This window comes from Gymnoscopelus microlampas (assembly GCF_963454915.1).
Source record: "Gymnoscopelus microlampas genome assembly, chromosome: 7".
NCBI lineage: Eukaryota > Metazoa > Chordata > Actinopteri > Myctophiformes > Myctophidae > Gymnoscopelus > Gymnoscopelus microlampas.
Genome location: NC_139944.1, coordinates 40,172,716 through 40,200,408, shown reverse-complemented (window position 1 = coordinate 40,200,408; position 27,693 = coordinate 40,172,716). Strand labels below are relative to the sequence as shown.

The window sequence follows — 27,693 nt, the reverse complement described above, 5'->3', positions numbered from 1 at the left end:
TGCCATTAAATGGGGGTCCATAGCCCTAATGCATGTCAAACTGGGGGTCCTTGAAATTTAAATGGTTGAGAATCACTGCTAAAGCCGTAAAAAAAACTTCTCTTTTGGGGGTCCCTGGCATATCTTTTCAAATGGGGGTCCGCGGGCTAATAAGTCTCAATTTGGGGGTCCTTGACATGAAAAAGTTTGAGAACCAAATCAACCAATGATCTGTGGAACTTGAGAAAACATGCGGACATAGGCCATGGGGAGGAGCAAAGGAGCAGCAGCCAGAGATGTGACTGTAGCCTGTAGGTGCAGTTGAAGTTAGACCTTACAGAAGAAGAACAGATGATATGTCACTATCCTGTGTATACGCTAATTTCAAACGCAGGTGATATTAGTTTATATCCTAGATAGAAGATCCGACTTAATATACACGTACAACCAAATAGACCCTATCGCACGTGGATAAAGTAGTAGCCTACTGGCCGTTGACCTGTGCAGGTAAGCAACATTTAAACCACTGTTTAAAGGAGGTTTTATGTCTAGCCGGGAGCCAAAGTAGTGAAAATAGTCGATCTACAAGCTCACAATGCCTTGTGAGCTTGTAGATGTGCTATTTTCACTACTTCTTTAAAGTTCGTTTTTTTCTAATGTAGGCCTATGGATTTAAAAAAAAATAGGCTATTATTCATTCATGATTTTTTGGGGGGGTTATTTAATTTATGGAAGAAATATGATTTTTTTGGGTGGATTTTTTGAAAATATTTTGAAATAATAATAATTTAAGCCTTTTGGATCAAGACTATCATAGATGTATTTTATGGAGTCTGATTTTTACTTTCGTATTGATCATAATATTATGATCAATACGAAACACGAAAGTAAAAGTCAGACTGGTCTTGATCTAGTCTTGATCCAAGGCTAGTTCTAATGTGTAAACTGAAAGTGCTGCTATGCTAAATACAGTAGATGAGGTTAATTGTTGCCCTGTCTATCCGTTCAGGGCAGGTTTATCCTGGCAACAGTTAGAATAGCTAAACATATATACTTGTTATGGGTTGTAGCCATCATGCTGTGAGACTGTGAAACTACATAAGTTTCATTCATAGTTTCCATCAGTGGTGTAATTAAATAAAGTACTGTACTCCTACTGTTTTGAGGTATTTTTACTTTACTGGAGTATGTCCAAGTTTCAGCACTTTTACTCCACTACATCACAGAGGCAAATATTGTACTTTTACTCCACTACAATTCATTTCTACATTGCAGTATTGATACTTTTACTTAAGTAAAACATGTGAGTTATTTTTCCACGACTGGTTTCCATACATACTGCACTTGAATTAGGAATGTTCAAACTTATCCAACTGTTTGATATGACTCTACACAGATTTGTCTCTTTGAAGAATAAAGAAAAACACATAATAATATCATCATCATAATCAAATAAAGGAAATACTAATACAAAGAAAAAATTCCAGACGCTGGTGGTTCTGTACACTAGTGGTGAGGTAACAATTTCCTGTCACAGAATCAATTAATTTGATCAAAAAGCATGTAGATACTATAGAAACTATTGCTCCTGGGCCAATATATAAGTGAACTTCAGTGCTGTTGTTAAATGTTTAATTAACTACTTGCTTGCTGTAAATAGCACAATAGGATAATGAATGGAAAATCACTTTGAAACCTTTCAAACTGAGCTTTATTAGCCTTGAACATGAAGAAGGTAAATCAGTGCCATTAATATGTATACCCATGTCCGTGCTGCTTTTAAACCCTAACCTTGAATTGGTTTGACATGCAACTGCAAATGTTAAAATGTAACATGCCATTGGTCGGATTCTATGAATTATTGATACCGGATAGTAGAGTCAAGACACTTGACTTTCTTGCAAGACTGCTCATAGATAGAGTGAAGAGTTTTGTCATGTTTACATAAAAATCAGGTCCATGAAACCCCTTTTCTATTCATCTTTAAGAAAAAATATTAGCATTTATTAAAGATGTGACACACACACCGAAGCAGTTGATTCTTCTCCGGACTTTAAGAGGCACAGAGTGTATTTGTGACCATCAGTCCGTGCGCATCTTTTCGCCAGAAAGGCACGTAGCGCTTGTGACTAGAATGCAGAGTAGAGAGGACAGGGCCCCTTGAATGCAATCTAACTGTGATGTGTATAGTTAATGATCCACCCAGCAGCTTCTGTTTAGTGTTAACACAATGCTCAGATTTTAGAACATAGTAGTTCATTTTGGTTCCTGTTTTATGAGTCTGAGCAAGATGGATTTGTTAATAAAACTGGATGGGACAGCACCTAATATTAGTTATATAACCATAGGTCAAGTCATTTACCCACCACTGATACATGTGTGTGTGACAGAATGGTGGATAATGACTATAGAGTGGCCGCACTTTCCTTGCATAAAAAATATCATGACTCACTTTGGCAGAAAAAGAAACAGGCAGATTAAGAGTAACACATTAACATCTGGAATTGCTAAAACACAGCAGGCAGTTATGGATGATCTGTGCAGGGAGCCACAATACCACTTCAAACACAATACTATGTTGCTTAATACCGACACAGCACTTGCCATGATTATGTAAATATTTCCCCTCTCTGTTTGTGGTGAGTTAATGGAAGCTTAGGCACATGAACTCATGTCCCTTTATCATTCTCTGTCTGATTTGGCTAATCTAAGTACACAGGATATTACTAGTGTCTTGGCCATGTTATATTGAGATGGATGAGCCACGATGCAAAAATGTATTCAAATGTACAGGAAATCAATGTTTTGACAAATAGTCTTCCTCAGGGTTACCCTGAGGAAGACCAACGTTTCGACAATAGTCTTCCTCAGGGTTACCCTGAGGAAGACTATTGTCGAAACGTAGGTTTCCTGTACCTTTTAAATAATAAATAAATGTTTGCATGGTGGCTAAGAGTTGTGCGGCCTCATCCTTCTCAACATTATTACCTGCCGTGGTCAGCACCTCATCAACACCGGTGTGTGCTCCCTCCTTTGTATTTGCTTGCCATGTTGTTATATGAAATGTTTTCAGCATTGTTGCATTAAGCGGAAAGCTATTGATTTCAACATGTTCATTCAACACAATTATGCTTAGACTCAGACCTGGTAATCGTCACTTAATTCAATCAATAATATTGACATAATTATTTATTTCACCAATTATGTTTGAATTAATGTAATCCTGATTAACTAATAATAGATTCATTTTGTAGGAGACTTTCTGATTTCCCTGTTATCATCTCTCCTCAGGCATCAGTGGCTGCAGGTCTTAAGGATGGTTTTGTCCCAGTGTCGGTCCTGGAGGTAGCATTACTATTGTCTGTACCGTTTCCCCCTGAGAGTGGAAATGGTCCATTGGGCTGCAGGATGGGGGACCTGTGCCTGGCTCCAGACTATGCTGGCCTTTACCGTGGCCAACTGTCCTTCAATGGCCCCCAGCTCTGTTAACTTCTCAGTTGTTTACACCATGCCCTTCTTCCACGCCCGTGGCACCATCCAAAACATAGTCAATAACTCAATGTATCAGGAGGTGTATGTGGCTTCTCAGAATGTGATCGAAGCTGTCAACAGGAGCCTGGAGAAGGTTTGGGAGCTTCACACTGGACCTGTTGGAAGCCCAGAATGCAACATATGTGATTTATGTGACACTGACAAGGATCCAAACCTATTAGAGAACACAGACAATGAGGTGTTGTTGCTGGATACCTTCTTCATGTATTTATACGCTTGCGGAAGTTCTCAATATGGCGTGTGCCATTTCCACCAACTTAACACAGATGGGAAACCGCCTTCTCCTTCGAAATGTTTATTCAGAAAGGAATCAAACTCTGCTGCTTACTGCCCTGACTGTGTGGCCAGCCCATTAGGTACCAAAGTCACCTTGGTGGAGGAAGGTCAGACTGTCTACTTTTTTGTCGCAGCTACAGTCAATGACAGTGTGACACAGCGTTATGGCAGAAAGTCCATATCAGTGCGCCGTCCATTGGCGACGGAGGACGGGTTCTACAGAGACGTGCGCGGACTGACCGTTCTGCCGGGCTTGCGGAGATCCTACAACATCGAGTACGTCTACAGCTTCTTCACCCAGGAGTTTGTCTACTTCCTGTCTGTGCAGAGGGAGAGCCCCGACCAGGAATTCTCTCCGTTTCAGACTCGCCTGGGCCGGCTTCCACGGAACGAGTGGGAGATGAGGAGGTATCGCGAGGTGATTCTGGAGTGCCGCTTCGAGCCAAAGCGTCGGAGAAGGAGGAACGTGGTTATTGAGCCCTATAAGGACGTGGTGTACAATGTGGTTCAGGCGGCCCACTTTGGCAAGGCGGGCAGGGAACTGGCAGAGGAGCTGGGAGCCGAGGAGAATGGTGACATCCTTTATGGGGTTTTTGCTGTTACCGATGACAACGGGGTGACGGAGCATGACTCTGCCCTGTGTGCCTTCCCCATGGTCCATGTAAACAAAGCCATCGATGTCGGTGTGGACGTCTGCTGCAAGTCTGGCCCAGAGCAGCTATCCAGAGGGCTCTGTCACTTCCAGCCCTGTGAGAACTGTCCTCATGAGGTGAGCTACTCAGTCAACTCAAACCAATGCCAATCAGACATGTTGACTGCAGTTTATTAGAATAATCGTAGATCAACATTTGACTCTACTTTTATTATTCCTCATGGTTCCATAGATGGATAAATGTTTTCCTATTTTGTCAAATAATGGCTAACATATCGGCCAGACTGATATATCAGTCGGGCTCTATTGCTGACTCAGTTGTCATGAGAGGGCCTGTTGAATGTCACATGGGTGTGGTGCCATTATTTAAGCAGGATGTTCTTTTAACATATGCATACACATGACAAGGATATTAACCTACAGTATTAAGACCTGAGACTGATTATACAAATGTCTTCTAAATCCAGAACAGTTTTCTGAAAAAAAAACGTATGTTTCTATATCAGTGGTGCTCAAACCTTTTCATGTAAAGGACACCCAAAATTATATGTATTTGACCCCCATCTCAAAATATTTTGTTTCAGGGTTAGCAAAGATTTGAGTTAAAAATGTTCAGTTTAAAAAATATATATATTCAAAAATGTGCACAAATTGTCACGATTTTTCATAAAATAGCAGATCTACAAGCTCATTAACGCGGCACGAAGTGACACGCTATAGAGAGCTTGTATATCTGCTAGTTTGAATAGCCAAAGTATAAAATGATGGTCAACGTGGTTAAAATCTAAAGTGACACAGATTCTTTCCCGGTTTTATTGGGTTAAAACAGACATAGCTCAGTGAAACATGTCTCAGCACAAGAACAGAGGATGATAATAAAGTCCCAGTTCCACTGACATGTAAAGCCAATAATCAATTGGTAACTTTCCATTTTGGCATCCTATGGGAAAGATGCTGGTCTTGAATGCTGGTTTATCCCCCAATTCTCTACCTTGATTGATTTCCAGTAATGTTCTCCCACAGCTGGAGTGGGAATGAAAAGTGTCTGTTTTCCAATAACAGCCAAAGCACAGACCCACCCTCTCTTAAAATAGACTAGAATTTATATGACATCAATTCGAGAGTGCTTTGGATAGCTCTTCCCCATGAATAAATACAATCAATATTTTACTTTATTTAACATCTTTATTCATTCTCACAGACTGAACATGACATAATCAATAGTTCAAACATCTGGCATTTTAGCTTCTTGATGTTTAGCCTAGAGTGCTAACTTCATCTAATAGATTATCAACCACATGAGACATACAGTGTTGTGATTTTTTCAAGATTCAATCAGGGGCCAACTGTTGGATAAAAAGTCCTTTTCAAAATGGAAAAAGACAGCCTACCAGCTCACTATGCAGAAGGAAAAGGCTTAATAGTGAATTATTTATTACTTTGACTGAATCTACCATTGCATACAGGAAGAGGTTATTTTGGACAATTTTCTTATGCCTCCTGTCTGTTGCATTACCTTTTTAACTGTTAAATAATGATGGGTTATGTTAGATGAGAGAGTACAAAGGAACGCTCCTTTGGGTTATGAAAGTGGTGAGTTTGATATTTAAGAAGCTCTTTGAAAGTGTAACCCATTAGAGAAGAAAATATTCAAGGGAATCTACTTTCTTGAAAAAAGCAAGAAATAAAAAGGGGGGGGCTTTATTGTTGCAGCATATCCACAAAAGACTTAGATTAAAAACATGTAGCACCAACATGTTTCAGCTGTGGTCTTTTCTTCAGTGTTTTGTTAGCTACTATTGGCCTGTTTTATATAAATATATAAATTCTCATGAGTAAACAGCAATGTGTTTTTAGATCCCAGCATATTTTCCATAATTACTAAAAAATCCAAGCTCTTGAACACTGGGCATTTCTTGCAGGTTACTTAAGTATAAGTATGAGACAGAGTGAATGGGTGGTCATTAAGGACATGTCTGGGGGGATGGGCTGGTTGGGCATTTAATTCTGGTAGTGGTCGGATGATTGCCAGTTTGAAATATGAGACCCAATAACTTCCTGTAACGAGCTAACATTGCTGTTATAATTACAGAGCTAAAGTTTCTGGAGATTTTAAGAGCTGCGCTGAGGCAAATTCCTATAAACGGTGTTGACATGACAATAAAGTTTTGAATTATATCATGACATTGTAGTTGGGAGATGGATGTGGTTTCTCTGTCAGGGACGGTGTTGTGAAATTAGGTACATTTTCAATGGTAGAAGAAACTAAACAGATGCTCGTTACCATTCAGAAAGGCTACTTTAGCATCACTATTTTCTTGTCTCTGGTTTGAAACATGCTGGTTTCTATTGTTCTATTTCTTAAGTTACAGGTGATGAAAGTTTGGAAATAAATTAAAAAGAAAATAATAGTATTTGTTATAATACAATATTAAAAACACATGTTATTTCTTTAGCAAATGTAGTTTTTTATAAACCGTAGTGTGTGCAGCTACCATTTGGAGCAGACAGTGAACTCTGGCTGCCAAGGCCTCTGCTGTTATACTGTGCTTGGCTGCTCGTCTCAGTGCATTGTGCCCTGCCACAGGAATGTCCAAGAATCTGAAATCCTGGTTGTTCCATATCTCCCATATTCTGAAAAACAAAATGCTGCATTAACTGTGCCTCTTATTATCAACTATCTCTGTCTAACCCTGGAGCGTGACAGCAACAAGATGCTGTCATTGCAGTGTCATCGGAACCTGTGTGTGTGTGTGTGTGTGTGTGTGTGTGTGTGTGTGTGTGTGTGTGTGTTTTTGTCTGTCTGTCCTGGGCATAACTTGGGCGCCATCCGCCACCGGCTACCCTGATTGTCCAACCTGACCAATCGACTTCACTGATTGGCTGAGCTTTGCATCATTTTATGCAGCTTCACCAATGCGTGTACAATGGAACTCCATTCGTGTATGACATGTACGTCATTAACACGACATCAGCAGTTTTGACGTCATCAGGGATCCCCATATCTCCATGTTTTACATATATCTATGTTGCCGCAATGGATACTCTGAGAACGGGTGCAGTGGGTACTCTGCCAACAAGTACAAGTTCAACAAGTTACAACGGTTATTGCATAAACATTTGGGCCATGCATTCCTGAGTAGGCCGGTGCCTGTTTATAACTGTGGAAACGGGTGCCACACTGGGTTCTCTAACAACGGGTACAGTGTGTTCTCTGACAACAGGTACAACGGGATGGGTAATGCATAACCGGGTTGAGCATGCATGCCCAACTTGCATCGTTTCCTATTCACATTGTCCCAGACTCGGCTGGTCCTCGAGTAGGCCGGTGCCCGATTCTAAGAGATGGTTTATTCTGAAATTCCAATGCTACAGTCTCTTCTCAGATGATGAGAAACCTTGGAAACATACAAACATCTTAGTTACTTTCCCATCTGTGTTAGTTGACAGTTATGAACAATTCAATACGTTCCTCATAGTATTGTGGAAAAGGGTTTTGTGGGATTACAGTGAAATATAAACTTATTTTTATTTTACTGGGCACAGCCTACAAATGATTTACTTTTCTCTCCTATCCTTCTTCTCTTCCTCCTTCTTCCACTTGACCTTTTGAACTTTAGCCATTTGCCTTCAGCAGTCAGATGAAAACTAACCAGCTAAATCAACTAACCAATCAGCTAAATTTCCCTTGAGGACAGAAACCACTGAGGCTTGATCAGGAAACAGAATTCACAGCATCGTTTTGCCCCCCAGGGAACGTGAGTGACAACAGTCAATAATAGTACTAATAGAATCGATGTTAAATGTTGTCCTCAAAATACGTTACTGCTCTTCACTGCTCAAGCGTGGAAACCAAAGAGGTGGAGGATGCATATTTTCTTACATTTATTTTCACTTCTCACTTGCTGTGTTCACTTTCTGATTACATTTTGTTTATTTGATTAATTATAATAATTCTAACTATAAATATCCGCCAATGTTCTGCGTGTGTGCATGTGCGCATGTGAGTGTATCTGTCCTCTGCATATCTTGAGAACCATTCAACCGATTCACTTCAAACTCGGCGCGTGCATCACCAAAGACCCGAGAGAGTTCAGTGGCTTCAAGTCGGTTGTCCAGAACCGATATGCCCACATAGGCATATAAAGACCCGGTTATCCAGAACCGCCAATCTGACCGATAAAATATGCCAATATATATGACAGAGATGTCCATATATGGGCATAGAAGGCACAAATGCAGACATGGCATAAAAGGGACACAGGCAGACAGATAGGTACTTTGACAATAGGTACAACAGGTTTTGTAAACCGGACGGGGCCTGCATTCCCAACTTACATAGTTTCCGACTTGCATCGTTCACAAATATGCCTTAGCTTAGCTTTTCTATAAATTCACGGAATCTTTGTGAAGTAAGCCTTTTAGTCCTCCTATAAATTCACAAAATCTCTATGAGTGAGTGAGTGAGTCCCCTGTGTATCTCAAGAACCGTTCAACCGATCGACTTCAATCGACTGCATGTGTATAGCTGACGTCCCGAGGGAAATTAGTTAGTTGTTTTATTTCAACTGAAGATGTTGAGAGCACACCCAGTTTGTGATATGACAGTTGTTGTTTCAGTTGTTGTTTCTTTTCTTTTCAATGCTGACATATTAGTTTGATACAAAGTATCAAACTAATATGTCAGCACACAAATAAGTGTTAGACAATGTGTACATGAAGACTCCCCTTAAACTATACCCTATTCTGTATCTGAGCTATAAGGCAATAAATATGTCAGCAGCAAATTGTCAGCAGATTCAGGTTGTGCTTCTGGCGCAGAATAGAACTTTTATGTGTAGGGCGGTGCCTGGAAGCTGTGGTGGCACATTCTGCAAATGTTTTTGTAGACAATTAAATGATCATCCAAGTTGAAGTTGCTGGACTGAGAGATGAATCATGTAGATTAGAATAATTGAAAGGAAGGTGTCGGTGTGGATCTTTGTCATGACTGACCTGATAAGACACCTGGATCTGGCTCTGTCATGTGCGTACAAATAAAGATGTAAAGGAGCATTTATGTGCGGGGGCTTCCCTTAAATTGTTCTACATTCTACTGAATTCAAAAATGGGTCTTATGCACTCCTGTGGTGTTGTAGAGTAAACTCTTAACATTTCCACGATGTTAACAACGTCATTAGAACATTACACTGCAACACACTGACAAAGTCAAAACCAGTTGCTCTGTTGCCTTTCTTATTATCTTGTATGGTAATTTAGAAGATGTAAGCACACACAAATATTCACATATAATATTCAATATGTGTAATCAAGAGTTGTACAGCTTTTGGAGTAAAGCTTGGTGATTTTGCAGTAGTGACACAAACCAAATGGGAGCTCTTAAGACAATACCATTTAATTCACATCATCTGTTTATGTCCATGTCCTTGTGACTAGAGTTCAGAGAACAACGCTACATGCCGGGACCAGCCCACCATGGTTTCCAAACCCTGTTACAGAGTGGACCTGTTCAACAGGCAGATGAATGATATCCTCCTAACCTCCCTGTTGGTCACCACCATAGAGAACAAGACCGTGGCCCACATCGGCACCTCTACTGGACGTCTGCTGCAGGTGCAGGAATGGACAAACACCTTTAACGAGATACACCACCAGCCTGCATAAAACGTGTTTTACGTAGGCTTACAGAGTGACAGTGTTTATATAATAGATTAAATAAATTAAACATATAGTATGTAGTACATTCAATTATCAATTGAGTATAAGGTATTTATGAGAAAAAAACATGATCAGTTCTATCTGTCTATATGTGTACGTGCACAAATGCACCTACAAAAAAAAAAAACACAAAAACATATATATTTTCATATTAACCTGCACATTTTTCCATATACTGTACATTACGTACAGTATATGGAAGGAATATGTACGTTATAGAAGGAATTATATATGGCATGTAGCTGTCACTTTTAATTGTAGTCTAGTCATTACTTGCCTGCTGAATGGATTCCAATGTTATTGACTCTCTGTTATGTTTGTTTTGGCAGTATGTGTTGAGACGATCAAGCCCTATTATCTTTGCCAATTACTCTTTGGCAAAGAACCAGAGAGTATCCTCCATTGCTGCTGTGTACTCCCCTGAATATCTTCTCTTTGTGGTTGGAGACAAGGTACAGTATGGAAACAGCAGGCCTATATATCTTTGAATGATATCATATTACAACTTTCAGATAAACTTTTGGGACATTTTTATTCTATTGTTTCATGGTTTAGAGTGAAGGCCCATAGCCACAACCATGCTACAGTAACATTCAAATGCAGTGAATGCAACTGCATTTGTGGCACCTGCCATACGTGCCCTGATTTAGCTGCACACTGGTGTCGTGCATTGAAAATAGCAGATCTACAAGCTCACAACGCAGCACATCATGATAAGAATGTGAACGTGTTGTTTCTTGGTTTCAGATGATCCAGGTGCCTCAAAGAGGGCCAGGCTGTCAACACTTCCTCACCTGTGCCACGTGTCTGACAGCCCCCGAGTTCATGGGCTGTGGCTGGTGCTCTGGTGAATGTTCCTGGGAGAGTGAGTGTCACAGTGGCTGGAGGAATGAATCCTGTCCACCAGGAATCAGTGGGGTAAGATGTGCCCAACAGTATTCCTGTTGACGACATTCACACGGTGGCCATTTTGCTCTTACTTTATGTCATAGCCCTGCCGACTCTCCGAGTGTGACTTGCTGTAGGAGCAAAATGGCTGCTGTGTGAATGTGTGAACAGTCCACTGCTATTATTCCTGATGAGTATCAGTCAAAATTTTGCTACTTTGCTGTGCTGTTTACATCACAATGTCACAGGGTCTGAATATCGGAGTATAAAAATATAATAGCATTTACATTTAAAAGTGACACTATCTTATTCAGTATGTATACATGTTTTTAAATCTACACAGTTCTCCCCAAGAACAGCACCCCCTGACGGACAAACAGAGCTAACGGTGTGTGGCTGGGAGTTCCAGTCTCCTTCAAGGCCTGCGATCACCTACAGAACCCATCAGGTCCGATTAGGAATAACGCCCTGTGCTGTACTGTCATCAAAGAGCAACAGCACACAGTAAGTATCTGCATGATGCTCACTCTTTATTTTAGCTATTATAGGTTGTACTGCATGCATACTGCATGGTGTGTACATTTTTATGTCCGCCAGGCCGGAATGGCCGGAGGCGGGGATTATGTTTTCGCCCCTCTCCGTCCATTTGTCTGTTTGTCTGTGTCCCTTTGAGCAGCTAATCTCGAGAGTAGGCCAAGGAAGAACCTCCACACAAACATTTTAAAATCGGCCTCATGTTGCCACTATAACAGGCCGCTTCATGTTTTGGCCTATAACTCTTAAGCCATAGGTCGCACAATCAAAAATGTATTTCTTGGATCATGACACAAGTCCTGATTTAGGCCACGCCCATTTCACTTTCCTACTACTACTCCTACAGATTTAGTCTAAAACTCACACAAATTGGTATACATTAGTCTCTTCTTATACTACAAGTAAGACGCGCGAACGCGGGAAGCGAACGCAAAAAAAAAAAATGAATGAAAATTAATATTTTAAAAAAAGTAACCAAAAAAAAAAAATGCAAAGAAATTCTGCGTTAAAAGGAGCATCTTAGAAAAATACAAATTAACAAAAAAAAACTTTTAATGGTTTTGAACAATTCAACAAAGTGTTTGAAGTGCCTGTTTCACCCACTTTCGGGGGGCGGAGCCAAAATCTGAGCCCGAAGTATTTGTTCGTAGACCCCCACTTAGGGGGGGTAGAAAAAGTTTGGGAGCGATTCGGGCACTTTTCATTTAACATGGGGTTTCAATGGGGAGTTTTTAGGAGGCTTCTCCGGGGCGTGGCTTCCGGGGGAAGGGGCGGGCTTAAACGCAACCTTGACAGGTGTGTTCAGTTTTCAAAGACCTTTCATTTGATGTATGGTACGTCTATATTGGACATTTACTTGGCTGCACACAGGCAGTGCACACAATAGTGCACACAGAGACACAAGCCGAAGGAGGCTTCCGCTGCGTTCGCAATCACTCACGTTTTTGATACTCCATACCGTTTGCATGTAATTGCCTTCACAATTTGTTGGCAGGGCATATTTCTTACAAAAACACCATGTATAATGAATGCAACATGCAACAATCATACCTACATTGGAAATTATGTTCAGGGGCCTCTTAATGCTTTAATGATCTTGAAATCTGCTTGTGGTGCATGCATACATTTTCTGCTGACATGCTGATTAGTTTTTTATTGTGCCATTCCTTAGCTTGGTGTGTAAGATTCGTTCTGGGGCCATTGAGCTGTCCAAACCTGTCAACATTACAGTGGAAGTGCATGAGGGCAAGGTGGAGGGACGCTACTCTATTGATGGAAAGGCAGAGATGCAAGGGTTCACATTTGTGGTAAAGCTTTGATAATGCATCAACTCTTTCCCCCCTTGTTATATGACAATATGTCCTTGTTTATGTTTGTCATTGCTAGTCTAGATATTGGTTTATTTATATAGCCTTTTTACACTTAAACTTAAAAAGTTAACGTTCCCTCCAGATTCCCAACATCACAGAAATTCACCCCACTTATGGACCTCGTGTAGGGGGTACACTGATCACTGTGACAGGGCCTCATCTGGATGCCGGCAAGGCTAGGAGGGTAACCCTCAATGGAGAGCCCTGTCCAATAAAAAGGTACGACTTCCCTTCTACTTTTTTACAGCCAGAACGTCTTAGCCTCAAACTCTGACCAACCAACAACTCTATCTGCTCGATGGGTGGAGTATAATAAATATTTTTGCATGAGAAGTAGGCATACAATTCTTCTGAGAGTGTGTCACAGCAACTAGGAATATTTGATATTGCCAGTTGCCAATACTTGTTTCAGCATGTGTAATTATGCCATGGAAAGATGCACGCAAACTCAGGCATGCAATGCTGTCCTACCTCAGAGCTTTCTATTGCAGATACATGATGACAAATGAACAAATGATAATCTTTTATGGCAATACATGTTATTGTGTATTGTATACATGTATACATAGATCAGTTTGTTGAGGTTTGATGCCCGGGTTATTGTGTAGGTGAAATATGCTCTTTCCCTCTCTATCCCTCTCTCTCCCTCACCCTGTTTCCATCCCCCTCCCTCTCTCACTCTCTCCATCTCTACCTCTCCCTCTCTTTCTCTCTCTCACCCTCTCCCCCTCTCTCTGTCACACACAACAGAAACCGTTGTCTAACAACAGACATTTGCACTTATGTCAAGGATCTCCATGTATGGGCATAATCTGACTTTAAACCATTGCCTATCAATGCCAATTTGTGTTGATGTCGGACTCGAGTATGTCCACACTTCGGCATAATCTGGCTGCCCGTCTGCCACAGACAATTTGAACTTATTTTTTTCATAAATTAATTCTATTGGTCATCATTTAACCACCCAGCCCTATTTTAGACTTTGTTGTATGACAGTGTTGCGCAAAAGTTTTTTGTTTTATTTTAATGATAATCTTTGCCCATTAGACACCAGGTTGAAAGTGGTTCGGTCTGTCTGTGGGTTTTATATATATATCCTCAATGAAAAGTATTAACAAGAGCTTGTGACTAAATAATAACTACATTGGACCCATTGGAACACAGGCTTTTTTTTTTTTTTTCTTGAAAAGTAACGCTTTTGGACATAGAAGGTTTCTGCCTGACAGCTATGATATGCATGTATACATAAGTGTATACACACATACAGTACATGTTTTGTATTTATATTAATTAATACAATGAATGAATAATAAAGCATGAAAACAGCCATAATAATATAATAACGTTGATGAACTTGTCCACTTTCCACTCTGCAGTGTCACAGCCCCTAAGGGCAACGTGTCATCCATCATCTGTCTGTCCCAGCCTATTTCTGAGGTCAGGGATGTACCCCTGAGTGTCTTTATTGACAAATCACCAGTCCTCACTACCAAGGTATTCTACTACAAAGAAAACCCTGAGATCACAGCTGTGCTGCCTGATTGTAGTTTTGACAGGTAGGCAAATTACATCTTCATCATAGCCATATGGTGAATTCTCTCATGCATTCATGTACAATTCCACCACACGCAGTCACACACGCATACAGTAGGCTTTCTCTTATGCACGCAAGACACATCCACACTCACGTGAGTGTACATGTGTTGTGTGTGCATGCATGCATACACACATTCACATTTTAATCTGTTATTTTTTAATATTGTTTGCTTTCTTGTTTGTTTCTTTCATCATGCTCTATTGTGGTTTAAGGTGTGTTTTTACTTTACCATTTATATTTGCTTACTGTTTTGTACTGTCAGTTTGTATAATGTTTATTGTGACATCTTTCACACAAAATGTTTTGTTTCATAAATAAACTATTATCACAGTAAAGGAAATAGGATAGATATAAGTTCTGCATTCATTCTCAAATGGCCCATCAAAATGTGAGAGGAAATGTGTTATTTTGTAACACAAAATATAACTATCCCTCTTATGTGTGTGTCTGTCTGTGAACTTCAGAGGTTCGAAGATTGTGATCGAAGGGAAGAATCTGGACTCTGTTTACCGGACCATTATACGCTTTAAACCCAACGAGAGTCACCTGAAACCAGTGAAGAGGGTATCATATTTACTCTCAACAACTTATTATTTATCCATTTTATTGATCATATGTTTTATCAGCTGTTTTGGCAGTGTGGTAGGATTTGTTTGCGGCTGTACACAGAGAGAGCCACTGTGCAGCAGTTAAACACCTGTATTTGCTTTTTTAATACTACATTGAGGTTTTAATCAAAAGGTGGTATGACAAGATAAAGACCCACAAAAACTAACTAAGACAAAAAGAAAGGGGTGGTGGTGGGGTTAATGGGCCAAATATAGCATCCTGTGCAATTCTTCACACCACAAAGCACCAGAATAAACACATTACTTGATGTAACAATATTATGTACACAGTCAGTCCCTCCTGGGTTGTCATCAGTAGCAGCTGCTCTTTCTCTCATGAAAAATGCAGGTCTTGTTGTAGCTTGGTAAAGATGGCATGCATAGACAAATATGAGGCGCCATTCTGGACAAAAGTCAAGCCAATGCAGGAGCCATTGAATGCAGGAGCCTCTCTCTCATGCAATTGATTCTCTGTAGGTGACTAATTTCATTCATTGACCAGATGCAACGAATCACAAATATTGATTGGGGGAGGGTGGGCTGTAATTTGGTCAAGAAAAGTGGGCTCTTTAATACCTGACAGTCAATCAGTTAACTACAATAACTACTGCATCAGAGCACTGCTCTCCACTTACAGCCGACAACAACCCACACGCCATTGTCATTGATGTCACTAGTCAGATTATTAGGCTATGTCTACGGTGTAAGTTACCATTATGTGTCATACATGTTGTGTGCACCAGGGTTATTATAGTTAAATAAAACTAAATAACAAAAAGTAGATGCGAAACAACAATTCTTAACAATACAAAATAATAAAAGAAAATTAAGACAAGGCTTAAAAAAAGTTAACTGTAACTTTTTCAATTAAACAAAAGTAATTTTTGATATAATCTTTCACTGGTATATTTTTCTGAATGACCAGCCCACATGAATGGGTTTATTGACAGCTTCTCTAAACATTATTTTTAGCCACGACTCACAACACTATTTTGAGTCACAACTCACAACTCGCCAAAATGACCACAGGCACCACAAAGGCTTATTGGGGTAGGGGGCCTGTTTCTTTCCACGATGGTTTTGTGTATGGTTCTTCATATGTCCCAACTGTTAAATGATATGATGTTTTGTTGAGGTTTTTATTCCACAATACCTTTTCTGACCTTTGTGATTTGCTTTCCTGACTAAAACTAAGAATTAAAAAAATATAAATAAATAAACTTAACAAATTAATACTAAACTGAAATGAAAAACAAATAATCAAAACTAATTACAAATAAAAACTAAGGAGAAATTAAAGCCTATAATAACTTGTGCACAGCAGTTCAGTTAAAGGTTTTCATGTGCAGTTTGCATGCAGTCAGGAATCCTATTTTGTTCCAGGAGTGCAAAGGCAAGTCATTGCCCACAAGGATGGAGTGTATCACTCCCATGTTCCCCAGGGACGAGACAGAAGAGGGACAGCTCTCCTTTGACATGGATGGGGCAGTGGGACTCTGGAATGGAGAGTTTTCTTACCACCCTTACGGCGAGCCCATACCATTTGAGGCAGATGGCCATGTACTACGCTTGTACCCCGGGTTTGATGAGGTGTCACTACATGTAAGGACTGTTCTGTCACATGAATTTGACACTTTTTCACACTTTTTAAGCTGAAATGAAAATAAACAATTTGTATTTACCATGTCTCAATTGCGATACCTTTCTCCATACACAGCATCAAAAGCTTAACCTTGTGAGCTCCTGTATGACCATTATCATGACCGTGGCAGGAGTTGACTGTGATGCCAAAGTCCTGGACAATGAGATCACCTGCAGGATACCCAAAAACATGACCATGCCAAGTGAGGGGCTGCCCGTGAAGGTTAGTCAGAGCAGTGATTCAGTTTCTGACAGACAGACAGACATACGTTTGTATGTAGGGGGGGGGCATAGAATTTTGTCCCTGGGATCGCTCACTCAAACTGTAGAATACCTTGAGGTGGGTCTCAGATGCAGCAACTGTTTTGTTTTTTGTTTTGTTAAAAATCTTTAACAATTTCTTCATCTAGACAAAAGGTAGGTGTAAAGACTGTGTTCTGTAAGAAAGTGGGGGATTTAAATATATTACATTTTGCACAAAAGATGTACTTTTCAGCACACAGCACTGGCTGACCATACTGATTGAATGATGACTTGCTCCAAGTCTAAATTTGGGCTCAAAAGCTCTCAGATTGGAGAGCAGTTAGTTATCTTATTACTCTTATACAAAAACTGTATACACACAACATTTACCTATGATGAAGGTTGTTGGCTTCTATTACTTTTCTCCAGATCTCCATCAATGGGCAGGTCCACAACGTGGGCACGGTGGTGAGAGTCAGTAACCACTACATGGTGGGCATTGTTCTGGGCATCCTGGCTGCGCTGGTGGCGGGTGCTGTGTTGGCCTTTGTTTTCATGAAGCACTTGAGAAAGAAGAAGAAAGGTACCGGTAGGCTTCTTCTTTCGTACAGCTTCTTGGACATTAACCTGAGAAGAACATCTTCGTCAGTGGTTGGGAGATTAGGATGATTACACAAATCTTTCTGCTTACACACATGCTTGTATCATGGCTTGTATAGGTTTTTTTATGGGTGTTCTTTGAAAGGTGTTGTGAAATGTTTTTCAGCTTCCATGATAGAAACCCGCTTGGCTCATAATAACCCAAACCGCTCTGGTACAAACAGTGTTGAGCTGTCGCCTGTTGGGGACTACAGGAGAGGTACAGTAAGTTAATAACAAAGCGCACAAATGTAATACCCTGTTATGAATATGTACTTAAATCCTTAAAATATCCTTTAGTATTTTTTTCTATAAATTGTAGCTTAACTTATACATTTACAATTTAGGCTTTTAAATACTAACTAGTGACACTCCTACCCTTGATAATTAATATAGCGATTAATCTGCTTTTAATTATTTTTCAATTATTTTATTCATCTATGCAATTGAATTAGACTATAAAATTGCAGTAAAATGGAATTGCATAATGTTTCTGTCCATAGACTAATCGATTATATTATTGTTTTACTCCTTCTAGCAGTATCTCTGAATCCTTCCCCTCTGCTGGCTGGCCCTGTGGCGTTTCCCAGGCTGGCCTATGCTGCAGGCAGCATGGACCCCACCCTCACCCCACTCATGCCCCCAGAGAAGATCTCCATCTCCAGCTTCAGGCCTGAGCTCCTGGAGGAGGTGAAAGACGTTCTCATCCCTGCAGAGATGCTCATCGTCCAACACCATCGCATCATAGGGAAGGGTACTCTACATCACTGTGTGTGCATCCGCTAGAGTCACAGTGGAAAATCATATCTAGGATATGTTTTATTTTAACGGCAGCCTTCTTATGCATGATTTTATACTTCGGCTTCCTGCGCTATAAATAGCCAATCTACAGTACAAGCTCACAGCGTGTCGCACCATACGAGGATAAATTAGGCATTACTCTGTCTCCACCTTTTTCTCTCTCATCTAGGTCATTTTGGCACAGTTTATCATGGCTACTTCACAGACCACAACAACAGAGAAATCCACTGTGCTGTAAAGTCATTGAACAGTGAGTAAATCCTTCTTAAGCCAAGAGATCCAATATAACTAAGGGTAGGTAAATAGAGTGTTGTTCGGGAGAGCTGTTGATGTTGGCTACTGCACAAACAACATTTTAATCTCCAAAGAAAATAAAGTATAAGTATAAATAAAGTAATCTTATCTTGTATTTGTCGATGTATGTATGTATTATTATTATTATTATTATTACCCTTATTGTTATTACTGTATTATTATTATTGTATACTCTCAGGCTCCATTTGTACACTCTCAGTGTTAAAGAACTGTAAGGGTCCATTTAGAACACCCTCAAGGAACACTGAGCTGAGGGTCACTGGACCCCACTTTGAGAACCTATACTGCTGTATATCTCTCTCTTACTTTTGTTTCCTTTACCGCCCCCCCCCCCCCCCCCCCCCCACACACTCTCTCTGCCTTTCGTTCGTTCTCCTTGCCCACCCCCTTCTGTATGTGTGTGCGGCCCAAGGAATAACGGATGTGGAGGAAGTGGAGCAGTTTCTGAAGGAGGGCATCATAATGAAGGGTTTCCATCACAGCAACGTGCTTTCGCTGCTGGGCATCCTGCTGCCTCAGGAAGGGCTCCCTCTAGTGGTTCTGCCATACATGAAGCACGGAGACCTCCGTCACTTCATTCGCTGCGAGAAGCGGGTGAGATGCAGGGCCATTGCCAGGAGTTATGTTGGCAGCCGTAAGAGTGGGCACCTGAGAAGTCTGGCCCCTTAATATTTAATTGGCTATTTTTCCCAAAATGTCAAAAAATTAAGAATAAACTGAAAATGGTCTAAAGTATACCTTATTTGAACATTTGATGAAGGGTAAATTGAGGTCTGATAATGATGTACCTTGCATGTTCAAATCATGTACATGCCTACTTTATTTCAGACATTTTCCAAAGCATATTATTCTTTACTTTTTCACATTTTGGAAGAAATGCCAATTTCAAAATTAAGTGCCCAGACTTCTCAGGTCCTGTATGCGATATGTTCATTTACAATTTTAGGATACCTGGCCCCTTAAAACAATGCTTTTTGATGGCACGTAGCAGCCCGAACCTCTAGTGGCTGTAAATTTGGGCAAGGTTTCAGCCCGATCAGAGCCCCATTGACTTATAACATTAAAGTTGAATATTTCAAAATGTATACAACATGTGAAAAACTGGAGGTACTAAGTTAGCCTACTGGCAGTGTACACAAGAAATGTTGAGCTGATCGGTCCAGTGGTTTGCTAAATTAGCACATACACACAGAGCGCACAGCCCGACCGTCTATAAACAGCTAGCCTCCTGCAGAGCCCGCCTTGAAAACAATTAGGAAAATTGTCAACAGTAATGTAAATTAAACCGTTACTTATCAAATCAATGGGCTAACTATGCAGCACCGGTGGTATGGTCATTAACTACAGTTAATGATTTGTTTACAGATGTATGCACAACCATCTGCCTACAATTTGGCATGCATTGTGAACAATTTCCAGTGGACCTAATTTAGTACCTCTCCCTGTGTGAGTTTCTTTCAGAATCCCACTGTGAAGGATCTGATTGGCTTTGGGCTGCAGGTCGCCAAGGGAATGGAGTACTTGGCTCAGAAGAAATTTGTACACAGGGACCTTGCAGCACGCAACTGCATGTGAGTCACCTGAGGAGGTCATCTGAGGAGATCGAGAAACCAGCAATTAATTCATTGCCACTGGGCCTCGTTGCACGATGGATACATTATTCATGCAGTACCTGGAGACTATGTTTTCACCCCAGTCCGTCCGTCTGTGTGTCAAAAATGGCACAAATCATTAAAGCAGTGTCCGATTGCTATGACACTGCGCACACACTGGCAGTAGGCCAAGGAAGAACCGCCACCCCAAACCTTTCAAATTGGCCTCTTGGTGGCGCTATAACAGCTCGCTTCACGTTTTGGCCTATATCTCTTGACCCATATGTCATACAATCAAAATCTTTTTTTCCGTGGACTCATTGGATCGATTCATGACGCAACATATAGTTTGTGCCAGATTACATTTTCAGCCATTTTGCATTGCATGTTTTCTAAACACACTTTTTGCCACTACTCCTACAGATTTGGTCCAAAACTCACAGAGCAGAAAAAAGGGAGACCTGTGGAGAAAGGGATACAATGTTTCTGTTACTCTGAGCTTCAACAGGCATCGTCCAAAACTCACACAAATTGGTACAGAAGATTATCTTAGGGGTCATGTGATCAAGATGTATGAGTCTGCTTTTTCAGGTCCCATTCCAATTGGCTATGACTGCCTCCCAAAGTTTGCGGACCCTGGGTAGGCAACCCGGCCTGGCGGAGACCAGTGCTTCTAGGAGCCGATGTGACCCCTCAACCACTTGAACCGTAGAATCCCTCTTCTGGGGAAACAATATTGTCGAAAATTGCAGTTCATAATGCGTCGCAAAGTGACGCGCTTTGTGCTTGTAGATTGATTGTTTTTGCTTTTGGTGTAAGAGGGAAAAAAGAGCAGACAAAGTATAGAGCCGACCCCGAGTAGGCTTTAAGTCAGTGGTTCTCAAAGTGGGGTCAAGAGACCCTCTGGGTTCCTTGAGGGGGTTCCAAATGGACCCTTGCAGGTCTGTAACTCTGATATGGTACAAATGGAACCAAATGGACCCTTAACTCTCAGAGTTATGGGGGTCCTTGAAAGTAAAACGTTTGAGAACCATTGGTTTAAGTGGTTAACTGTGTTGTGTTCTTAGGCTGGATGAGTCGTATACAGTCAAGGTGGCAGACTTCGGCATGGCCAGAGATGTTTTTGATAAGGAGTACTACAGTGTGCAGGACCATCGGAAGGCAAAACTTCCTGTTAAATGGATGGCCATTGAGAGTCTTCAGACACAGAAATTTACATCCAAGTCAGATGTGGTGAGCATAACAACAACAATGACAACATAAACGTATTATATGGTATAGATCAAAACAGTGGTTGTCAGCCATTTTAGTGCTGAGGCGCATCATTCCATGAACATGGAAAGAAAGGCTTGTGCTAAGATTTGAATTGAATTGAAACAATGTTATTGTAATTACTTTGTGCCATCTTTGCTGGTGATGGTCTTTTTTCTTCTCAAACCTATGAGCTGAAAAACTTGCATGTTTTTCTTAAATCAGCATTTGCTTAAATATATAGGTCATTTGTCATTCCAGTGGTCCTTCGGTGTTCTGATGTGGGAGATGCTGACGAGAGGAGCTAGCCCCTACCCAGAGGTGGACCCTTATGACATCACACATTTCTTAATGAAGGGGAGGAGACTTCCACAGCCGCAATACTGTCCTGACCCTCTGTAAGTTTGTGATTAATGGATTAGAGCCCAACCAAAAATAGCCAACAACGCGACATGTTATGAGCTTGGAGATTTACATCTTTAAATGCGGCTTAAGTGGTTATTTGTGTTTATTTCTGTTTATTTGTTTGCTCAGAGGTGAATTCTTCTGGTAATTGGGGTCTAGGACTCTCCAAAATCGGTATTGGCAGCGGACCCAAAAATCTGTTCTAATTATATATCTGCAGTTTGCAGGTTACTCTGAGTGCCTTTCATTCTAAGACTTATTGTCTCTGCCAGGCCGAAGGCATGGCGAGAGAGTACCGTATTTTCCGCACTATAAGGCGCATCTGAGTATAAGGCGCACCTTCAATAAATGTATTATTTTCATATATAGGGCGCACCGCATTAGAAGGCGCATCCGCACTATAAGGCGCACTGACGGTGCGCCCTATTGTGCGGAAACCAAGGGAACCAATATTGATACATATATAAGGCGCATCGGATTATAAGGCGCATCCGCACTATAAGGCGCACTGACGGTGCGCCTTATAGTGCGGAAAATACGGTATGTTTTACCCCCTGTCTGTCCGTGTGTTCGTCCGTCCTGTCCGTCTGCGACCAGCTAATCTCCGGCACCGTTGGCCCGGTCGCTGCAAAACTGTGCACACACACTCCCTGGATGCCAATTCAGAACCAAATCCAAATTTTCACATGGGCCAGTTATAGCGCCATCAGGAGGCCGATTTGTGCAAAACCCATTGCTTTATATTACTCCTACAGATTTTATCCAAACGTCATGCAAATCGATTTGCGTTTTTAACTATAACTGCACCGATCTGCATCAAACTTTGCACGCACACTCCCTAGAGGCCAAGGAAAAACATCTGCCCTGCATTTTTCACTTTTGCCTTTTATAGCGCCACCACCCTATTTAGCCTTCAGATTTCATCAAAATTTCACGCACATCGGTACACATGATCTCTATAGCTATGTGATCAAGATGGATCTGTTTGATTTTTCATATTCCATCCTCATTGGCCAACATCGACATCTAAAGTTTGCAGGAGTGGCCCGTTTTCAACGCCAATGCCGCAAATCATGAACGCAACGTCCGATTGCGGTGGAACTTTGCACGCAGATTCGCACTACGTTGAAGAACAAATGTGTTTAATATTGCCCTATTATAGCGCCACCAGGAGGCCCATTTTTGCAACACTTTTCTTTTTTATATTACTCCTAAAAATGTTGTCCTAACATCATGCAAATCGGCACACATTATCTCTAGAGTCAGGTGAGCAAGATGGTTCCGTCCGCTTTTTTATATTCCATCCTGATTGGCGAATTCCAAACATTGCTGGTCCACAATAACCTTCCTGACCTGGCAGAGACCTGTGCTCCGAGGAGCACTTTTTCTAGGCTGAATCTGTGTTCGTTTTGATTAACTGTCTGACATATCTGTATACTCAGCTTCTTTTTCTTTTGGCTAATTCCCATCGGGGTCGCCACAGTGGATCATCAGTTTCCATCTGGTTCTGTTTTCCTCGGTGACTCCTGCCACCTGCATGTCGTCTCTCACCGCATCCTTAAACCTCTGCTTTGGCCTTCCTCTTCTCCTCTTACCTGACAGTTCCATCTTCAGCATCCTTATCCCAATGTACCCCTCATACCTCCTTTTCGCATGTGCTAACCATCTCAGCCTCGCCTCTCTTGTTTTATCCCCAAACTCTCTAATCTGGGCTAATCCTCTAATGTAGTGATTTCTGATCATGTCCTTCTGTGTCACTCCTAGTGAGAATCGTAGCATCCTCAATTTTGCCACCCCCAGCTGTGCCTCCTGTCAGTGCCACCGTTTCCAAGCCGTAAAGCATGGCTGGTCTCACTACCGTCCTATACTGTACATCTTCCCTCTCAATTCAATTCAATTCAAAGGGCTTTATTGGCATGAGAAAACATACGTTTACATTGCCAAAGCAAAAAGCACAATACAACAATACAGCAATACAATCAAAACAAAAAATGTACATTTGAAAGTCAGAATCTTCAATAGATCAATTTCTATGTACCAAGATCACTGGGTGTAGGTATAGTGCAGGAATATACACAATGATTAGTCTTTAGGGTGGTTGTGTTCCGTTCGATATCCTTCTCCTATCACAACAACTCACGAATCTTGCTGCTGTGTTTGCACATTGTTGTACTTCGCCCAGCAGATATGGGAGTTTTTTGTCGTTGGTCATGTTTTCAAAGTCTCTGTGTGTGGTTGTAATCTGTGGGAAGTATGTGTCTCTGATGTCTTGGTACAATGGACAGACGGTTAGGAAGTGTAGCTCGGTTTCCACTTCCTTTTGTGTGCAGTGGGTGCATAGTCTGTCTTCTCTCGGGATACAGGTCTGCCTGTGACGACCTTTCTCGATCGCAAGACTGTGCTCACTGAGTCTGTATCTAGTTAAGATTTTTCTTTGTTTTGGGTCGGTCACGGTGCTCAGGTATTCTGCCACTGCGTATTCTCTGTTTAGGGCCAGATAGCATTCTAGTTTACTCTGCTTTTGTGTTGCTTCTTTCCAATGTGTCAGGTAGTTTTCCTTTTGCTGTTTTATAATTTTGTTTGGTCCGATGGGTTTTCTATCTCGTGGCTCTGTTTGTGTTTGTGCCCGGAGTTCCATGGCCAGCTGGCTGAGGGGGCATCTCTCTAGAGTTTCGCTGTGTGTGAGTGCTTTGTTATGGAGTGCATTTAGGTCGCTTTCTTTTAGGTGGTTGTAGAACTTAAGTGCTCTCTTTTTTATTTTGATTATGAGTGGGTATCGTCCTAGTTCTGCCCTGCATGCATTATTTGGTGTTTTTCGCTGGGTACGGAGAATGGATTTGCAGAATTCTGTGTGTAGGGTCTCGGTTTGGTGTTTATCCCATTTTTCAAGGTCATGGTTTGCTAATGGTCCCCAGATCTCACAACCATAGAGGGAAATTGGTTCTATCACAGAGTCCAGTATTTTAAGCCAGGTTTTAATTGGGATGTCTATTTTGATGTTTCTTTTGATAGCATAGAATGCCCTTCTTGCCTTGTCTCTCAGGTCCTTTACAGCTTGGTTGTAGTTCCCTGTGCTGCTGATGTTTAGGCCAAGGTAGGTATAGTTTTTTGTTTGTTCTAGTGGGATCGTATTTAGGAAAAATTGATGGTTTTGGCGGCTGGATCTTTTTTGAAATATCAGGATTTTAGTCTTAGTTAGGTTCACTGTCAGGGCCCATGTCTGCGAGAATTTGTGTAGGAGATCAAGTTGCTGCTGTAGTCCTTCCTTGGTTGGAGACAGCAGCAGCAGGTCATCTGCGAAAAGTAAGCATTTGATTTCTGTGTTTGCCAAGGGGATGCCTGGAGCTGTAGACTGTTCTAACGTTTTTGCTAACTCGTTGATATATATGTTGAAGAGTGTTGGACTCAGGCTGCATCCCTGTCTAACTCCTCGGCTTTGGGGGAAAAAGTCTGTGTGCTTTTCGCCTATTTTAACTGCGCATTTGTTGTTTGTGTACATTGATTTTATGATGTCATAGGTTTTCCCCCCTATGCCACTTTCCAATAGTTTGTACATCAGACCCTCATGCCAAATTGAATCGAATGCTTTTTTGAAGTCGACAAAGCAGGAGAATAATTTGCTTTTGTTTTTGTTTATTTGGTTGTCAATTAGGGTGTTTAGAGTGTAAATGTGGTCTGTTGTGCCTCTCACTCTTACTGTATGCTACTGTATGCTCAGCAAGGCTTCTAAATTAAAAAGTTATTTATTATGAATATCCTAGGCTGTAATTTCAATCTACAAGGTAGGGGACGAGGAAAACATTGTCCTGACACAAAGTCCTTGTGGTAACAGGGTGTTGGAATGGTCAATGTAAGTGGTAAAGACGTGAATTGGCCACTATTTTGTATCCTGGCCTGGTTAAGCAATACAATATAGAAGTTAATGTTCATATACCTCTCTCACACTCACACACACACACACACACACACACACACACACACACACAGACACAGACACACACACACACACACACACACACACACACACACACACACACACACACACACACACACACACACACACACACACACACACACAGTCTGGTGTTACAAGTGAAAGTCAACATGCTTTTCCTGTTTTTGGACAAACTTTAATGATGAACACCATAGTCTGTGAGCTCTGGGAGGCTCTGGAGAATAGATCAACCATTCAGGGAGGGACTGTGAAGAAAGAACAGAATGTCTTGGTTCAGTGTTCTGTGTGAAAACAAACGTGACTCGTAACTAATAACTCATTCTTTGCTTCAATTAAAGTTGTATTTACTTGTGCAGTACATACTGTATAATAATTACAAACGGGTTGGTCTTGTTTTGTGAAAACAAACATGATTCGTAACATCACATAGGCCTACTAATAACTCACTCTTTGCTTCAAAATAGAGTTTAGAGATTTACTAGACGTTCGGGCGCTATAGCCCTCACATGTAGAGTTCGGGCGCTTTGCGGCCCTCACACCTACGTCGCTCCACCAATCCGACCGCTATGCCCATATATGGAGATCCCTGATGTCCTCAGTATATGCCCATATATGGGTATGCCCATTTATGGAGATCTCTGTATCTTTCAGTCCATGTCCCTTTTATGACACGTTTTGTTTGGGTCTGATGTCATGCTGTCACAGTCACAAATAGGATTTGCACAAAAAAGAAAGGATTGGACAGGTAAAATGCTTTGCTAAAAGGCTAATACAACTAAAACAACAAAAAAATAAAAAATAAATAAAAAAAAATCATTCTAAAATAATTAAATAGAAATACTGTGTACAGTTAAGGTTCAAAGTACATGAAATGCTGCTGCTGTGAAATAAAAGTGTTGTACTGAGCATTAATAATGAGTTCTGAACCTTCCTCTCTTAATCTAACTACATTCAAAACACACATCTTCATATTGACGTACATCCTGCTGCTTTCATTGTGTCAGTTAGAGTACAGTTAAAACACTAATATTCTATCCACGATGGCCATTTTAGTCAGGCATATATTCAGGCTCTGTCCACTCTCCCCAGGTATGCTATCATGCTCCAGTGCTGGGACCCTGACCACGATGGCCATTTTAGTCAGGCATATATTCAGGCTCTGTCCACTCTCCCCAGGTATGCTATCATGCTCCAGTGCTGGGACCCTGACCCAGAGTTGAGGCCCAGCTTTGCTACGCTGGTGTCAGCCGTTTCCACCATCCTGTCGGGCATGGAGGGAGAGCATTACATCAGCTTGAAGGTCACTTATGTCAACCTGGACCAGCCGCGGCCCTATCCAGCCCTCATGGAGTCTGCTGATGAGTATGGTTCCTCTGACGCTGAAGACAGGGACTCTGTCTCCTCCTGATGCACTTTTTTACTCTTGCTTACAGTTTGACTGCAACTGGTGCTATTGCAAACGCACACTGAGCTCTGCCAGAAGGACAAACCAATGTCTTTTTGAGCCAGCTAGCTACAGTATAGTGCTGCTAAGAAGCAGCTGACAGTGAGCCGGTCAGTGTAAAGGTTGTTGGTCCTTGTTGTTGTGGTCAATGAGGAACTGGCGTCAGGTAAAGGAGAGACTTCGGTTGCTGTTAGGAAGTCATGGACAACTAAATTAAATTTGTAAATCAATAT

The 27,693-nt window shown here is 41.2% G+C and overlaps 1 protein-coding gene across 2 annotated transcripts; it reads left to right on the top strand.

The window, feature by feature from the left end:
• Positions 1-382: 382 nt before the first annotated feature.
• On the top strand, positions 383-27,693 carry mst1rb (macrophage stimulating 1 receptor b). 2 transcript variants are annotated; one of them, XM_084062373.1, is made up of 21 exons: positions 383-486; positions 3,271-4,576; positions 9,896-10,072; positions 10,507-10,629; positions 10,925-11,095; positions 11,409-11,569; positions 12,771-12,906; positions 13,052-13,188; positions 14,346-14,525; positions 15,031-15,130; positions 16,558-16,776; positions 16,892-17,038; positions 17,488-17,641; positions 17,825-17,917; positions 18,236-18,466; positions 18,668-18,748; positions 19,226-19,407; positions 20,275-20,384; positions 21,473-21,638; positions 21,918-22,054; positions 27,193-27,693. In XM_084062373.1, the coding sequence occupies exons 2-21, from the start codon at positions 3,368-3,370 to the stop codon at positions 27,422-27,424; spliced, it is 4,146 nt and encodes a 1,381-aa protein (XP_083918499.1). In that variant the 5' UTR covers positions 383-486; positions 3,271-3,367; the 3' UTR covers positions 27,425-27,693. The 2 variants fall into 2 exon arrangements, with proteins under 2 accessions (XP_083918499.1, XP_083918498.1); XM_084062372.1 differs by having other exon boundaries at positions 17,488-17,647.

Coding starts and splice junctions, on each gene's coding strand:
- mst1rb (XM_084062372.1), top strand. CDS start 3,368: ATGGTCCATTGGGCTGCAGGATGGGGGACCTGTGCCTGGCTCCAGACT. Junction 14,526..15,030: donor CCTGATTGTAGTTTTGACAG/GTAGGCAAATTA, acceptor TGTGAACTTCAG/AGGTTCGAAGATTGTGATCG. Junction 16,777..16,891: donor TTGATGAGGTGTCACTACAT/GTAAGGACTGTT, acceptor CTCCATACACAG/CATCAAAAGCTTAACCTTGT.